General features: G+C 45.0%; 1 protein-coding gene across 1 annotated transcript in view; it reads left to right on the top strand.

Annotated features, from left to right (window-relative positions):
- The window catches only part of LOC120019239 (rho-associated protein kinase 2-like), a 68,413-nt gene extending 55,546 nt beyond the window's left edge, over positions 1-12,867 (top strand). The window contains exons 15-29 of the mRNA XM_038962559.1: positions 1,052-1,211; positions 1,585-1,745; positions 2,023-2,207; positions 3,898-3,967; positions 4,247-4,350; positions 7,183-7,369; positions 7,557-7,650; positions 7,872-7,966; positions 9,027-9,218; positions 9,941-10,106; positions 11,340-11,407; positions 11,531-11,619; positions 11,719-11,797; positions 11,918-12,188; positions 12,593-12,867. Coding sequence (XP_038818487.1) covers positions 1,052-1,211; positions 1,585-1,745; positions 2,023-2,207; positions 3,898-3,967; positions 4,247-4,350; positions 7,183-7,369; positions 7,557-7,650; positions 7,872-7,966; positions 9,027-9,218; positions 9,941-10,106; positions 11,340-11,407; positions 11,531-11,619; positions 11,719-11,797; positions 11,918-12,188; positions 12,593-12,867 — 2,196 coding nt within the window. The remainder of the gene's footprint in view (positions 1-1,051; positions 1,212-1,584; positions 1,746-2,022; positions 2,208-3,897; positions 3,968-4,246; positions 4,351-7,182; positions 7,370-7,556; positions 7,651-7,871; positions 7,967-9,026; positions 9,219-9,940; positions 10,107-11,339; positions 11,408-11,530; positions 11,620-11,718; positions 11,798-11,917; positions 12,189-12,592) is intronic.
- Positions 12,868-16,231: the final 3,364 nt, after the last annotated feature.

Genomic DNA, 16,231 nt, shown 5'->3' with positions numbered 1-16,231 from the left:
AATTTTTTTTTTACCCATCTACCAATTGGTGCCCTTCTTTGCAAGGTATTGGAAAACCTCCCTGGTCTTTGTGGTTGAATCTGTGCTTGAAATTCATTGTTTGACTGAGGGACCTTACAGATAATTGTATGTGTGGGCGGGGCACAGAGATGAAAATCATGTTAAACACTATTATTTCATAGAGAGTCAATTCATCTTATAATGTGACTTGTTAAGCCACATTTTACCCCTGAACTTATTTAGGCTTGTATAACAAAGGGCTTGAATAATTACAGACTCAAGACATTTTTTACTGTTAACTAATTTCCCAAAAAATTCTTAAAACATAATTACACTTTCACATTGTGGGCTATTGCAGGGTCCCCCAACTGGTGGCCCGTGGGACGAATTTGGTCCGCGGGGGGGGGGGGGGGGGGGTTTGGCACCCCAAGTTTTCTGAGCAAAATAATAAAAAATATGTATGTATTTTGGGGGGGGATTTTGATTGCTGGACATAAAAGACTGTAAAAACACCAGGAAATCAGCTACAAGTTATTTAAAGAAATCTGTTCCCAGGCATTCCCACGCATAATAGAGAGACACGTGATTGTATACAAATGTACGCAAGGTTTGAAATGATTATGTTTTAGTCAAACATTCTATCTGTTTGGGCTTCTTGCAGGCAATTTGCAGTCTACAAATGATTTGTAATTATGTTCCGGCCCCCTGACCATCTGCTCCAGAAAAAATTGACCCACGGCTGAATCTAGTTGATGATCCCTGGGGTATTGGGTGTAGATCAGTGACACAATTGAATATTTTTTTTTAATTCAAGCTGTAACACAATAAAATGTGGAAAAGTCAAGGGGTGTGAATACTTTCTGAAGGCACTGTAGATCTATTGATTTATTAGATCTAATAATCTCAAGTCCTCTTAGATCTCTCACAGTGGCAATCAATTTGGTATTGGGCGGCTGTCCCCTCTTTATCCTGTGGCTGTACACAGATTACAGCCACACACACAGAGACACACATGCACAGCTGACCTTTGACTTCTGGTTGGGTCCATTAGGAGAAGAGCAACCAGGAGATTGACCTGGCGTTCAAGCACAAGTCACTGCAGCAGAGCTTTGACATGGAGCGGGCAGAGCACAAGGCCACCAAGACACACCTGGCCGACAAGAACCAGATCTACGAGTCCATCGAAGAAGCCAAGTCTGAGGCCCTGAATGGTGAGAGGGGGGGAGAAAAGGTAGTGGTGTTTGGGAATTGATAGATAAGTGAAATGGAGCATAAGAGAAAAATATATGTTACAACAAGAAGCAGGGGGGAAATGGGCCCCACCTAGTGAGTATGTGTCACTGTCAACAATGACAATCTGGATAAAAGTGTTGGCTAAATCAGGACTTTTCAAACCTCTCCTCTGGGACCTCCAGCTGTTCCATCTATTCTAGCACATCTGAATCAACTTGTCAACTAAGTCCTTGAATAGGTGAATACTGTCAGCTAGTTCAGGTCTGCAGCAAAATTGGGAAACATCTGGCGGTCCATATTATACAATTGTCTATTATTATCATAACATTGTCTCCTCCTTATGTTTGTGAGGGACGGAGCGGACGCTGCAGGAGGAGCGGAGCTACAAGCTGCAGTTGGAGTCCAGATTGCTGCACCTGGAGAAGGAGTACTCCATGCTGGACTGTGACTACAAGCAGGCTGAGCACAAACTGGACGAGCTGCGCACGCACAAGGACAAACTCGCTGAGGAGGTGTGTGTGTGTGGGGAGGGGGACAAGTCTGTGCGTGTCTCTACATTCATTATGCATCTTTGTGTGAGAGAGCGTGTAAATATGTGTGCGTGTGTGTCTTTATTTGTGTGTTTCGTGAAGATTTCTCTCTTGTCTGTTCTATTACCTGCAAGAAAAGATCTTGGTGCTGTCTTTACCCTAAACTAACCTCACCATCTCTCACTCACTCACTCACTCACTCTCTCACACTCACTCACTCACTCACTCTCACACACTGTCTCATTTCTCCTCACTCTAGGTGAAAACCCTGAGCCTGTGTATGGAGCAGGAGGAGCAAAAGCGCATGTTGAGCCAGAATGACCTGAATGCCCAGACCCAGCAGGTGACTGCCCTGTGCTCCTCGGAGAAGCAGCTGAAGCAGGAGCTCAACCACCTGCTAGACATGAAGCACAGCCTGGAGAAACAGAACCAGGAGCTACGCAGGTAGAGGGGATAACGCGAGCACACACACATGCTTTATAAACACATATGCACAGTCGAGCTGGCTTGGACGTACAGTGCCTTTGGAAAGGATTCAGACCCCTTGACTTTTTCCACATTTTGTTAGGGTACAGCCTTAGTCAAAAATGTATTCAATTGTTTTTTTCTTCATCAATCTTAAACACAATAACTTATTTACGTAATGTTCAGACCCTTTGCTATGAGACTCGAAATTGAGCTCAGGTGATCATCCTTGAGATGTTTCTACAACTTGATTGGAGTCCACCTGTGGTAAATTCAATTGATTGGACATGATTTGGAAAGGCACCCACCGGTCTATATAAGTTCCCACAGTTGACAGTGAATGTCAGAGGAAAAACCAAGCCATTAAGTCGAAGGAATTGTCCGTAGAGCTCCAAGACAGGATTGACAGGAGGCACAGATCTGGGGAAGGGTACCAAACATTTCTGCAGCATTGAACGTCCCAAAAACAACACAGTGGCCTCCATCATTCTTAAATAGAAGAAGTTTGGAACCACCAAGACAGGGAGGTGACCAAGAACTCGATGGTCTCTCTGACAGAGCTCTAGAGTTCCTCTATGGAGATGGGAGAACCTTCCAGAAGGACAACCATCTCTGCAGCACCCTACCAATCAGGCCTTTATGGTAGAGTTGCTAGACAGAAGCCACTCCTCAATAAAAGGCACATGACAGCCCGCTTGGAGTTTGCCAAAAAGCACCTAAAGACTCTGACCATGAGAAACAAGATTCTCTGGTCTGATGTAACCAAGATTGAACTCTTTGGCCTGAATGCCAAGCATCACGTCTGGAGGAAACCTTGCGGCATCCCTACGGTGAAGCATGATGGTGGCAGCATCATGCTGTGGGATGTTTTTCAGCGGCAGGGACTGGGAGACTAGTCAGGATTCAGGCAAAGATGAACGGAGCAAAGTACACAGAGATCCTTGATGAAAACCTGCTCCAGAGCGCTCAGGACCTCTGACTGGGGCGAAGGTTCACCTTCCAACAGGACAACGACCCTAAGCACACATCCAAGACAATGCAGGAGTGGCTTCGGGACACGTCTCTGAATGTCCTTGAGTGGCCCAGCCAGAGCCCGGACTTGAACCTGATCAAACATCTCTGGAGAGACCTGAAAATAGCTGTGCATCCAACCTGACAGAGCTTGAGAGGATCTGCAGAGAGGAATAGGAGAAACTCCCCAAATACAGGTGTGCCAAGCTTGTAGTGTCATACCCAAGAGGACTTGAGGCTGTAATTGCTGCTAAAGGTGCTTCAACAAAGTATTGAGTCAAGTGTTTGAATAGTTATGTAAATGTCATATTTCCTTCTTTTTTTTCAAATAAATTTGAAACAATTACAAAAAATACGTTTTTTGCTTTGTCATTATGCTGTATTGTGTGTAGGTTACTGAGGAGTTTTATATATTTAATCCATTTTAGAATAAGGCTGTAACGTAACTGAATGTGGGAAAAGTCCAGGGGTCTGAATACTTTCCGGAAAGGCACTGTATGTGTGTGTGTGAGAGAGGGGATGTGATGGCCAATAGATGTTACTCATCATTAGGTATCATTTCTGTCTTCCCCAGGCACTACATGTTGGGAGTTGTGTGTTGCTTGTTTTAGATTGATTTGACATGGCAGTGATTGACAGTCTTTTTCCCCAATCACAGGGAGAGACAGGAGACTGACGGACAGCTGAAGGAGATGAAGGACCAGCTGGAGGCAGAACAGTATTTCACGGTACTGTTGACTTCTAGTCACTCTCCCAATGTGTGGAAAGATTTCCCCCAAATTCCCAGGTTTACCAGACATCCAGGTTAGAATACTGCTGGGAATTTTTGCAACCCTAAGAAATACTATATTTAGCAATTTAGCACTGCTTTACAGTGTTTGTTATGTCCCAAATGGCACCCTATCCCTATTGACCCTGGTCAAAAGTAGTGCACTACATAGGGAATAGGGTGCCATTTGGGACGCACAATAGTTGGTGTGTGTTGACTTGGCTGTCCTCTGTGCCAGACCCTGTACAAGACCCAGATCCGGGAGCTGAAGGAGGAGTGTGATGAGAGGAACAAGCTGTATAAGGACATTCTGCAGAGACTGGAGGAGTACCAGGAGGAGAGGTACTGGAACAGGATCCTACCCATAAACTGTGCCTTGACACTAGGGTTGCGAAATTCCTGTAAGTTTTCCCAAAATGCAGTTTTTTTCTGCAAATCACCCAACCGTGATTTCTGGAAACCCTGGGAAAGTTACTGGATTTTTACAACCCTACCTGAAACTCAATTATATCTTTGTTCACACTACTGAGCCCAGCTGTACTGCACTTGCCTGGTTATACATCCACTGTAGTTGCTGGACCCATTGTGGGAAGAAGCACTTCTAACAAGCTCTTGGAGATTAGTGTCATTAGCACAAAGTTAATCTGTCATGGACAGACTACGTAAACATACATGGTACCACTTATGTTTAAGTAGTCTGTCCACAAGTGATTAGCTGTAGCCTCATGTAATAATGCGTTCCACCCTTATCATGGCGAAATGATAGCCTGACAATACTGCAGGTAATGTGATCAGAGCGTAACCTAACCTCTTGTGATGCCTAGTCTACAGGTGATGTGCCATCAATCACCATATCACAAACACAATGATCTTCGAGAATCTGACCAAATTAAATTACACAAGATGTTTGATTATTAGCACACACTGTAAAGTCACACAGACAGACTTTAAGCTCTAAACTCCTGTTACAGCCAGCACGGAGGTCTAATTTTATCTCAATATCAAATCATTTCTGGGTAACAATTAAGGGGCGGCAGCGTAGCCTAGTGTTAGAGCGTTGGACTAGTAACCGAAAGGTTCCAAGATCGAAGCCCCGAGCTGACAAGGTACAAATCTGTCATTCTGCCCCTGAATAAGGCAGTTAACCCACTGTTCCTAGGCCTTCATTGAAAATAAGAATTTGTTCTTAAATGACTTGCCTAGTTATATATTTTTTTTTTTAAGTACCTTACTGTCATTGTTTTCAATTAAAATGGTGGGGAGGGGAAAACTGAAAACTAGCTGTTATTGGCAGAGAGGTTTGGAACTCTCTTATTTGTCTATTAACTAATTTACCGCCTGGTGATGTCACCAAAACTACATCCCACCAAAACAGGCTGACACTAAACAGCCCTTAGACTATTATACTAAAAGGGCATCATCATCATTTTCACAATTTCACAATATTATTCCAACCTCATTGTGTGGAAGTATATATAAAAGAGTAATATCACGTTTTTGACTTGACTGCACCTAAAATAGAAGTGAAAATGGAACTCATTGATATATATACTACCGTTCAAAAGTTTGGGGTCACTTAGAAATGTCCTTGTTTTTGAAGAAAAGCAACAAAAAAATGGTCCATTACAATAACATGAAATTGATGTTAGAAATATAGTGTAGACATTTGTTTAAAAATATAGTGTAGACATTGTTTAGAAATATAGTGTAGACATTGTTAATGTTGTAAATGACTATTGTAGCTGGAAACGGCTGATTTTTTTTTTAGGCGTACAGAGGCCCATTATCAGCAACCATCACTCCTGTGTTCCAATGGCACGTTGTGTTAGCTAATCCAGGTTTACAATTTTAAAAGTCTAATTGATCATTAGAAAACCCTTTTGCAATTATGTTACACAGCTGAAAACTGTTGTTCTGATTTAAAGAAGCAATAAAACTGGCCTTCTTTAGACTAGTTGAGTATCTGGAGCATCAGCATTTGTGGGTTTGGTTACAGGCTCAAAATGGCCTTTCTTCTAAAACTCGTCAGTCTATTCTTGTTCTGAGAAATTAAGGCTATTCCATGCAAGAAATTGCCAAGGAACTGAAGATCTCGTACAACGCTGTGTACTACTCTCTTCACAGAACAGCACAAACTGGCCCTAACCAGAATAGAAAGAGGAGTGGGAGGTTTGTCTAGTTTGAGAAACAGATGCCTCACAAGTCCTCAACTGGCAGATTCATTAAATAGTACACGTAAAACACCAGTCTCAGCATCAACAGTAAGAGGCGACTCCGGGATGCTGGCCTTCTAGGCAGAGTTTCTCTGTCCAGTGTCTGTGTTCTTTTGCCCGTCTTAATCTTTACTTTTTATTGGCCAGTCTGAGATATGGCTTTTTTTTTTGCAACTCTGCCTAGAAGGCCAGCATTCCGGAGTCGTCTCTTCACTGTTGAAGTTGAGACTGGTGTTTTGCGGGTACTATTTAATGAATCTGCCAGTTAAGGACTTAAGGCGTCTGTTTTTCAAACTAGACACTAATGTACTTGTCCTCTTGCTCAGTTGTTCACCCACTCCTCTTTCTATTTTGGTTAGCGCCAGTTTGCGCTGTTCTGGGAAGGGAGTAGTACACAGCCTTGTACGAGATCTTCAGTTTCTTGGCAATTTCTTGCATGGAATAGCCTTCATTTCTCGCCTCTGTATGCCTATGTAGATATTCCATTGAAAATCAGCCGTTTCCAGCTACACTAGTCATTTACAACATTAACAATGTCTACACTGTATTTCTGATCAATTATATGTTATTTTAATGGTCAAAAATTTGCTTTTCTTTCAAAAACAAGGACATTTCTAAGTGACCCCAAACTTTTGACCTGTAGTGTACTTAGGCCTAACCTCAGGCCAGCCTTCTCCTATTACAACGTTTGGCAATGCAAGATTAATGTATTCCTAGGTCAAGTGACCGTCCCGACATACAGTACAGGACACTGATGTCATTAGCTTAATTTTCCCATATTATAGTGCACAGATTCCAACAAACCAGGATTTTCCTGGTATTCTGGGATTTCCTTTCTGGCCTTCCAGTGACTGCTCTGACATAAAGCACTGGACTAGATTCAGCCGTTTTCCCATACAGTAGTGTCAGTATTTCTCCAAATTCCCACATTCCCTGGTATTCCGGGTCTTCCTTCCCACAGGGATTCCCTGGCAGCACAGCTGGGGGTGAGCCTGACCAAGGTGGACTCTGAACAGCTAGCGCGCTCCATCGCCGAGGAGAAGTACTCCGATCTGGAGAAGGAGAAGATCATGAAAAAGCTGGAGATCAAGGACATGATGGCCCAACACAGGCAGGAGCTAGGGGACAAGGAGGCCACCATCGGCTCGGTGAGGGGGGATGGGTTGGAGAGAGAGAGAGCGGGGAGGAAGAGAGAGGGAGAGAGACTGAGGCTTGAGTTTAATCAGTCAAATAAGAATGTTGTCAAAGAGAGGGTGTCACTGAATACTTTTGAGACCCTTCTCCCACTGTACTTGGTGTCTGTAATGCTCAACTGTCATCTGTGGCCCCCTACAGTTGGAGGAGTCCAACCGCACCCTGACCGTAGACGTGGCCAACCTAGCCAATGAGAAAGAGGAGCTCAATAACCAACTGAAGGAGATGCAGCAACGTGAGTAGCCCCCCCCCACTCGCCCTTCCTACTTTGAGCCCAGGTCCAGAATGTTCCAGAAATGTTGTGGGAATGTTTGTTCTTGGTTTGGTGATGGAGGATTCCATGTGCTCTCAATGTCCTCACAGTATCCAGAATGTTACCAGATGTGGTGATGAGAATGTTTGTCCAGAATGTTCCAGGGATGTTGTCAGAAGGTTTGGTATGGGTTTTGTTCACAGAGCTCCAGAAGGCCAGGGAGGATGAGAGACATATGAACAGCGTGAAGATGTCCTTTGAGAAGAATCTGCAGACGGAGAGAACGCTTAAGATACAGGTGAGGGACTGTTTGGATGTGTATCACATACGAGCTAGCTGGCTAGAAAGCACTGGTTAGCGACAAATAGTGTCGCTGTAAAAGTAGTGTCGCCCTTTCCCAACCAAGACCACGTTATTGGTAGGGGTAATGGTTAGCATAACACGTTAGCTCCTGGAGTACAAAGTATCGGGGGTTCATGGTCCTGAGATCAGCAGAACAGATACAAAACTAAAATGTTACATATTATGCAATATATAGAGTCAGTTTCCTAGAATCTCCATCAAAAGCGCTTTCTGTTCCAGGACTAGGCTGAATCGTGTGTCCGGGAAACCAGCCCATAAAGTATTTTTCATTGAGAATATACACTGAGTGTACAAAATACTGCTCTTTCCATGAATCCAGGTGAACGCTATGATCCCTTATTGATGTCACTTGTTAAATCCACTTCAATCAGTGTAGATGAAGGGGAGGAGACGGGTTTAAGAAGGATTTTTAAGACAATTTACATTTAAGTCATTTAGCAGACGCTCTTATCCAGAGCAACTTACAAATTGGAAAGTTCATACATATTCATCCTGGTCCCCCCGTGGGAAATGAACCCACAACCCTGGCGTTGCAAGCGCCATGCTCTACCAACTGAGCCACACGGGACCACAATTGAGACATGGATTGTGTGTGTGCCATTCAGAGGGTGATGGGCAAGACAAAAGATTTAAGTGCCTTTGAACGGGTTATGGTAGAAGGTGCCAGATGTACCGGTTTGAGTGTGTCAGGAACTGCAACGCTGTTGGGTGTATCACGCTCTAATGTTTCCCGTGTATCAAGAATTGTCCACCACCCAAAGAACTTCCAGACAACTTGACACAACTGTGGGACGCATTGGAGTCAACATGGGCCAGCATCCCTGTGGAACGATTTTGACACCTTGTGGATTCCGTGTCCCAACGAATTGAGGCTGTTCTAAGAGCAAATATTAGTAAGGTGTTCCTAATGTTTTGTGCACTCGGTGTATATTGCGGTGTGCTGTTTATTTCCGTCCCCATAACATATTGTGTATATGTATGGCTGTATCCACCAGGCGGTCAACAAGCTGTCTGAAATCATGAACCGGAGGGAGTCGATGCGTACGGGTCACCGCCACGACGACACCCTGGACATGCGCAGGAAGGAGAAGGAGAACAGGAAGCTACAGCTGGAGCTGAGGTCGGAGAAGGAGAAACTGAACAGCACCATCATCAAGTACCAAAGAGAGATAAACGATATGCAGGCGGTCAGTCTATAACATAACCACAACCTTCACGCAGCCACTTAAACAGGTAGTCAGTCCAACCAAAACACAACGACAACCTTAAACTAACCATCACATAACCACAACCTTGTACTAGGTTGGGCTCCCGAGTGGCGCAGTGGTCTAAGGCACTGCATCTCAGTGCTAGAGGCGTCACAACAGACCCTGGTTAGATTCCAGGCTGTATCACAAACGGCCGTGATTGAGAGTCCCATAGGAGGGCTCACAATTGGCCCAGCGTCGTAAGGGTTTGGCCGGGGTAGGCCGTCATTGTAAATAAGAAATTGTTCTTAACTGACTTGCCTAGTTAAATAAAGGTTAAAGAAATAAAATACTAACCATCACACAACCACTTGTTGCTGTGAACGTTTTACTATGCGAGCATTTCATTTTCTTATTACTAGGCAGTGCTGTGGGAACAAAGTGAGGCCAGTTGGCTGGAATGGCCTCCCAAAGTCACATCGATATATAGACACCAGTAAATACTACCTACTTGATGCTTCAGCTAAAAGTGTGTGCATGTGTGTTTCCATCAGTGGAGGCTGCTGAGGGGAGGACAGACTCGTGGTAATGGAATGGCATCAAACACATGGAAACCATGTGTTTGATAACAATTCCACTTATTCCGCTCCAGCCGTTACCGCGAGCCTGTCCTCCCCATTTAAGGTGCCAGCATCCTCCTCTGATTTCCATCTGTACTGTAGGTGTTATCAGACGAGAGCCAGGTACGCATGGAGCTCCAGATGGCCTTGGACAGTAAGGACAGTGACATTGAGCAGCTGCGCTGTCAGCTGACCTCTCTGAGCATCCACTCTATGGACTCCACCAGCGTCAGCAGCAGTAACGACATGGATGACTGCGGTTACCCAGGTAAGACCGGCCTCTCACCCCTCACTTTAACACTGGCCACTTAACTCTTCAATTGGAAACCCTCAGTAGGCAGGTGTTACCTTTATGTACTCAAATGTTCAGTGTTTTAACTTGAGCGTTAAATAATGAATATTTAACATTCAAGTCAAAGCACTGAACACTCCTCTATCAATCCCTCTATCCTTCCCTATCTCTCTCTGTCTCAACACTGTTTTCCTCACACCTTTTATTTTCCCACCTGTCACTCCTTTATTGACTTTCCCACGCCTTCTTTCACTATGCCTAAACATCTGCCTCGAATACACCTTTAATTCCTTATTCCTTTCTGTCCCTTCAATATCCACTCCCACACTCCCTCTCTCTGTCTGTTGTGATGGTGTAGTGTTCATCAGTCACTCCCAGACCTCCGAATATATGCCCTCCACTACCAGCGCAGGCAGAAATGTCAGCATTGCCACCCGGCCCTCCTTTAGAGTGGCTCACCTTTTCTTTGGCTCCGACTCTGAGAATGAGGAGTAGGAGGAAGAGAAAGAGTATGACGTAAATGACGGGCGGTTAGAACATGGCCGCCGACCTTTGGCCCTCACCTATGAGCAGCCGTCCCCAGAGCCTGACCGCAGCGGTGCAGGTGACCCCTCATGGTGGTTCAAACGCAACGAAGCAAGTCTCCAAAATACGTACCCTCTCTATCCCGCCTCGGCAGTCTGTCAGTCTGTAACACTCCCGGCAGTGACTCTGCAGTGCAACTACAGTAATAGTGGTTGGTGTTTCACAGCTGTGTGCGGAAAGTCGCAGCCTAACATTGTGTGGCCCCTGTTAGTTTGAGTTGACTCAACTCAAGGTTATGTGGACTTTCAAAACGTTTTCCCGATTTGGAATAGCTCGCGTGTAGGGATCCTGAGCTGCATCTCAAATGGCTCCCTATTCCTTGTATAGTGCACTACTTTGACCAGAAATGGTACCATTTTGGATAAGAAATAGGGTGCCATTTTTCTTTCAAGCACCATTAATAGATTAATTTAGCGAAATAAAAACCTTTGTTGGGAAGGCATGTAAATAACGTTTAGGAGACAATAATTAGCTACAGAGTATTACATGATGCACGCAACACGTTTCGACAAAAGTGGGCCGTGTGGATTGGCTCCTGACCTCAGCTCTGCAGTATGTAACAGCTGTAATGAAGCTCTTATGAAGCAATATTAATGTACTTCCTGTTTCCTGTATGCAAAACAGATACCAGGCTGGAGGGCTGGCTATCACTTCCTGTGAAGAGCACCAAGAGATTTGGATGGGATAGAAGGGTATGGTGCCCCTTCTGCCTCTCTGACTATTCTGTACCTGATTATTGGTCTTTATTGATTATTCCACTGACACGTGAGTCCTACTGTGTGATTTTGTCTTTTTCCCTGCTCTCTCTCTCTCAGTACGTGGTGGTAAGCAGTAAGAAGATCTTGTTCTACAATAGTGAGATGGACCGAGAGCAGTCCAACCCCTACATGATCCTAGACATTGAGTGAGTCACAAAGCTTGTTTGTCCTCATTTGATCTTTTTTTTCTCTCACTGCTTCTATTGAGATGCCTATCATTTTTTTCCATTCTTTCCTCCATGCAGTAAGCTGTTCCACGTCCGACCAGTCACTCAAACAGATGTGTACCGTGCTGACACCAAAGAAATCCCCAGGATATTCCAGGTGACAACTCACATTGACATCAATATCTTTTCTTCGAGACTTTCAACAGAATCCTCATTTACAGAAACGTAACATATATGATCTGCTCCTTAATTCCTCTTCCATCTCTCCACCTCACAGATCCTTTACGCCAATGAGGGCGAGAGCAAGCGGGAGCAGGAATTTGCGGCGGAGCCGCTGGCGCTGGCGGGCGAGCGCTCGTCCTACGTCACGCACAAGGGTCACGAGTTTATCCCCACTCTCTACCACCTGCCATCGAGCTGTGAGGCGTGCACGCGGCCCCTGTGGAACGTGTTCAAGCCGCCGCCCGCGCTGGAGTGCCGCCGCTGCCACACCAAGTGCCACAAGGACCACTTAGACCAGAATGAGGAGGCTATCGCCCCCTGCAGGGGTCAGTAAGAGGGGAATGGTCACAATATGTAACCCTCCCTTGCCTTCCACATTCCTTAAAACTCTATAAACCCAGTGGTGTTCACCCATAGAGTTCTAAAACCCAGAGGGTTTGTGCCACTTTACCGTCTAGGTTTTATATTTCTGTGGGTGAATGCCACTGGGTTCAAAGGGTTTTATGGGCATGTGGGCAAGCGAGGGTTAAATATTATTTATGAGTTTTCGAACAATGGGAATTACTGTTTAGAATGTTAGTCCCCCTTGAACATTGCCACTTTAGCGACTGTATTATTAAGACAGTGAAGTTAAAGCACATTTTAGTAGGCATACATATTAGTCCGTTTTCTTTAAATAAATTGTTTTCCTGTATTAGTGTATTCACTAACGTCAAACCTCCTCCCTTAGTGAACTACGACATATCCACGGCCAAAGACCTACTCCTATTGGCCGGCTCTCAGGAGGAGCAGCAGCGATGGGTCAGCCGGCTAATCAGACGCATCCCGAGGAAACACCCTGGACCCGCCTCCGTGGCCCAAGCCCCCGAACCATCTTCCCACTCCTCCCCCCGACTCTCCCCTGGCGCCTCCCCCCGCAACTCTCCAAGCCTGTCCCCCCATCGCGGAGCCATCAAGGTCCAGCCCAGTCGCCAGCAGACTCAGCCTGCAGGGAAGCCCAGGTAAGACTATTGATAGGTAAAGAGGGTGGCTTTCAGACTTGGTTCAAATTGTTTTGGAAATCTTTCAAATACTTTCAGTATTTGCTTGAGCCTGCCTGGAATGCCAGATCGGCGGTGTTTGCGCTTTTGGGGCTATTCCGTTGGTTGCACAAGACAAGCTCAATCAAGCAATATTAACCATTTATACTCGTGGGAATTGGCCTATATGGATAGGGCTAAATATAAATGTTTCTTACAGAAGAAATATGAAAACGCATATGCATAACCATGGTAAGCTATTAAATGGGAACAGTTTGGAAAATGATTAGACTAAAGGTGAGGACAAAACAGTTAGTCTGACAGAATCATAAAACACGGGACGAGATGTTAAAACTGTCCATTGTGCCAATAGATGGTATGCACTCACATGAGATTTGCCGTGATGTTGACAGAGTGGCATGGGAGGTTTATTTCTTAGACTGGGTTAAGATGTCAATTTTGGGACACATCCTCAGTAGTGTGCCTTCGAATCAGTGGGTGTTTCGGCCTTTAAATCACTAAACACCCTCATCAAAGGTGGCCAGCTAAAGGGTGATCAAGCCTTAGCTTGTGTCCCATGCCCAATTAAGATTTCCCACGGGACTATGCAAGGCAGGGGCGTCCTCTTCCCTCAGCCATGCCTACAGCTGACCGCATACCTCATATGCCCTCCTCAAGTTGGAGGGATCTGAATTGGGTTCTCAGGTGGGGGTGGGGGGTCATGAAATTATAGCCCAGCAAGGGTCCTTCCGTTTGATCCAGATCCACTGGCTGCCTCTTTCAGCTGCTTGTGAAACTGCTCTGACGGTCTGCCGCAGAGCCTGTCCATGGATTCCAAGTTCTTTCAGCAACCTGATGGTGGAAAAAGCCACGAATCCTCTGCATCCCACTTCAACTGGCCAGACTTTTGCATTCCAGCCACGCTGAGTTGCGTCTGCTGCCAACTCTGTGTAACGCAATTTCTTACGCTCGTAGGCCTCTTCAACAGAGTTTTCCCACGGGACTGTGAGCTCTATGATGTACACAGCCTTTCGTGAAGGGGACCAGAGTACTATGTCTGGCCTAAGGTTGGTAGAAGCAATCTCAGGTGGAAAAATGAGTTGCTGGCCAATATCGACAAGCATCTTCCAGTCCCGGGCCATGCCTAGGTGTCCAGTTTCTGGCTTTGTAGGAGGATGCTTGGGCCTTTTCTGTCCCTCCCGGATGAATGTTGTTGTTTTGACGGGATTGCTTGTTTTTGGAGGTAATGAATTGGTTGCACTCCTCTTGGTCTCAAGTGCTGCAGCCAGGCTCTTGAGGACCTGATTGTGCCTCCAGGTGTAGCGGCCTTGTGAGAGGCTGGTCTTGCAACCTGTCATTATATGCCTGAGAGTCGCTGGAGCTGGGCAGAGGGGGCAGGTCAGGTCCTCGCCATACCATTGATGTAGGTTTTTTGGTGATGGAAGCACATCATAAACAGCTCTTATGATGAAGCTGATGTTGCTTGCCTCCATTTGCCAAAGCTCACTCCAGTTGATCTTTCTCCTCTCCAGGCCTTCCCACCGCGTCCATTGCCCTTGTTTAGCAAGAGAGACAGCATTTGCACTTCTTGCAGTCTCCTCCTGTCTGCGCACCTCCTCGACCACCAGCTTCCTGCGTTCAGATGTTGTTGCCTTATGGAACGTTGGTTTGCTTGCTGCCAGGCCAAAGTCTCCTCTTCCATGCTGGATATTCCCCACAATGTCTTGGTGTCTCAGGGCTGATGTTGCTTGCTGCACAGCCTTGGATGATGTCCATTTCCGTCCAGTTTGTAGGGGAGGTGCAGCCTTGCTAATGGTCTGGTCTTTGGAGTCCTTCAATGTCATCTGAAGTCTTACTTTAGAGCACTTGTACTCCTCCGTTAGACTTGTAAGAGGTAGTTCAAGGACCCCTTTGAAGACTGAATCCAAACATTATACTGTAGATTTTATGTTCATTTTACATTAACTGTACTTTTTGATTCATTTGTTGATAATGAAATCAGAAAATACTCTGGTTAAATAAAGTACATACATTCAGTAACATGAAATAACACATTTGAGGTAGGTGCAACATAAAACAAACAAATGACAAGGGTTTGAGTGAGAGGTCTAACAATTCATCCCTAAGGTGTGGGTTGAGGTCAGGGCTCGGTGCAGGCCAGTCAAGTTCTTCCACACCGATCTCAACAAGCCATTTCTGTATGGACCTCGATTTGTACACGGGGGCTTTGTCATGCTGAAACAGGAAAGGGCCTTCCCCAAACTGTTGCCACAAAGTTGGAAGCACAGTGTTAAAACCTCTTTGAGCTAGGTGTCCCGCTAGCGTTCCACTACGAAAACATCCGATGAAATTGCAGAGCGCGAAATTCAAAATACAAAAATAGTTGTATGAAACATTCATGAAAATACAAGTGTCATACATCATTCTTTAGCTTAGAATCTTGGTAATCGAACCGCTTTGTTCGATTTACAATAGGCTTTACAGCGAAAGCATTTGATTATCTGAGGACAGCGCCCGCATACACCTGGTTTAAAAACATTTTTCAAACCAGCAGAGGCGCCACAAAAATCAGAAATAGCGATAAAATAAAACACTTACCTTTGAAGATCTTCCTCTGTTTGCAATCCCAAGGGTCCCATCTACACAACAAATGGTTGTTTTGTTCGATAAAGTCCTTCTTTATATCCCAAAAAAGTCAGGTTTGTTGGTGCGTTTGATTCAGTAATCCACCCGTTCCACTCCTTCAACATGCAGACAAAGGAATCCCAAAAGTTATCGGTAAACTTCGTCCAAACAAGTCAAACAACGTTTCTAATCAATCCTCAGGTACCCTAATATGTAAATAAACGATAAAATTTAAGACTGAATGTAGTATGTTCAATACCGGAGATAAATAACGAAGTGCGCGCCCTCATTCACGCGCTCCACAAGACTAGAGTCCTAATGAGGGACACCTTGAAAAACTACAACTACTTGTTCATTTTTCAAAAAACAAGCCTGAAACCTTTTCTAAAGACTGTTAACATCCAGTGGAAGGCATAGGTACTGCAATCTGGGCACTTTTTGGTTGGAAATCCAATATGCCAACATAGGAATGGCCTGGGAGCTCAAAAAACATGTTTTCCAGATAGATTTTCCTCGGGTTTTCACCTGCCATATCAGTTCTGTTATACTCACAGACATTATTTTAACAGTTGTAGAAACTTCAGAGTGTTTTCTATGCTAACAATTATATGCATATCCTAGCTTCTGGGCCTGAGTAACAGGCAGTTTACTTTGGGCACGTCAGTCATCCAAACTTCCGAATACCCCCCTAGCCTTAAGAAGTTTAAGATTTCCCATCTTTAGAA

Source organism: Salvelinus namaycush, chromosome 24 (genome assembly GCF_016432855.1).
Source record: "Salvelinus namaycush isolate Seneca chromosome 24, SaNama_1.0, whole genome shotgun sequence".
Taxonomy (NCBI): Eukaryota; Metazoa; Chordata; class Actinopteri; order Salmoniformes; family Salmonidae; genus Salvelinus; species Salvelinus namaycush.
Note: the sequence above shows the minus strand (reverse complement) of the source record. Positions and strands in the feature narration are given on the sequence as shown.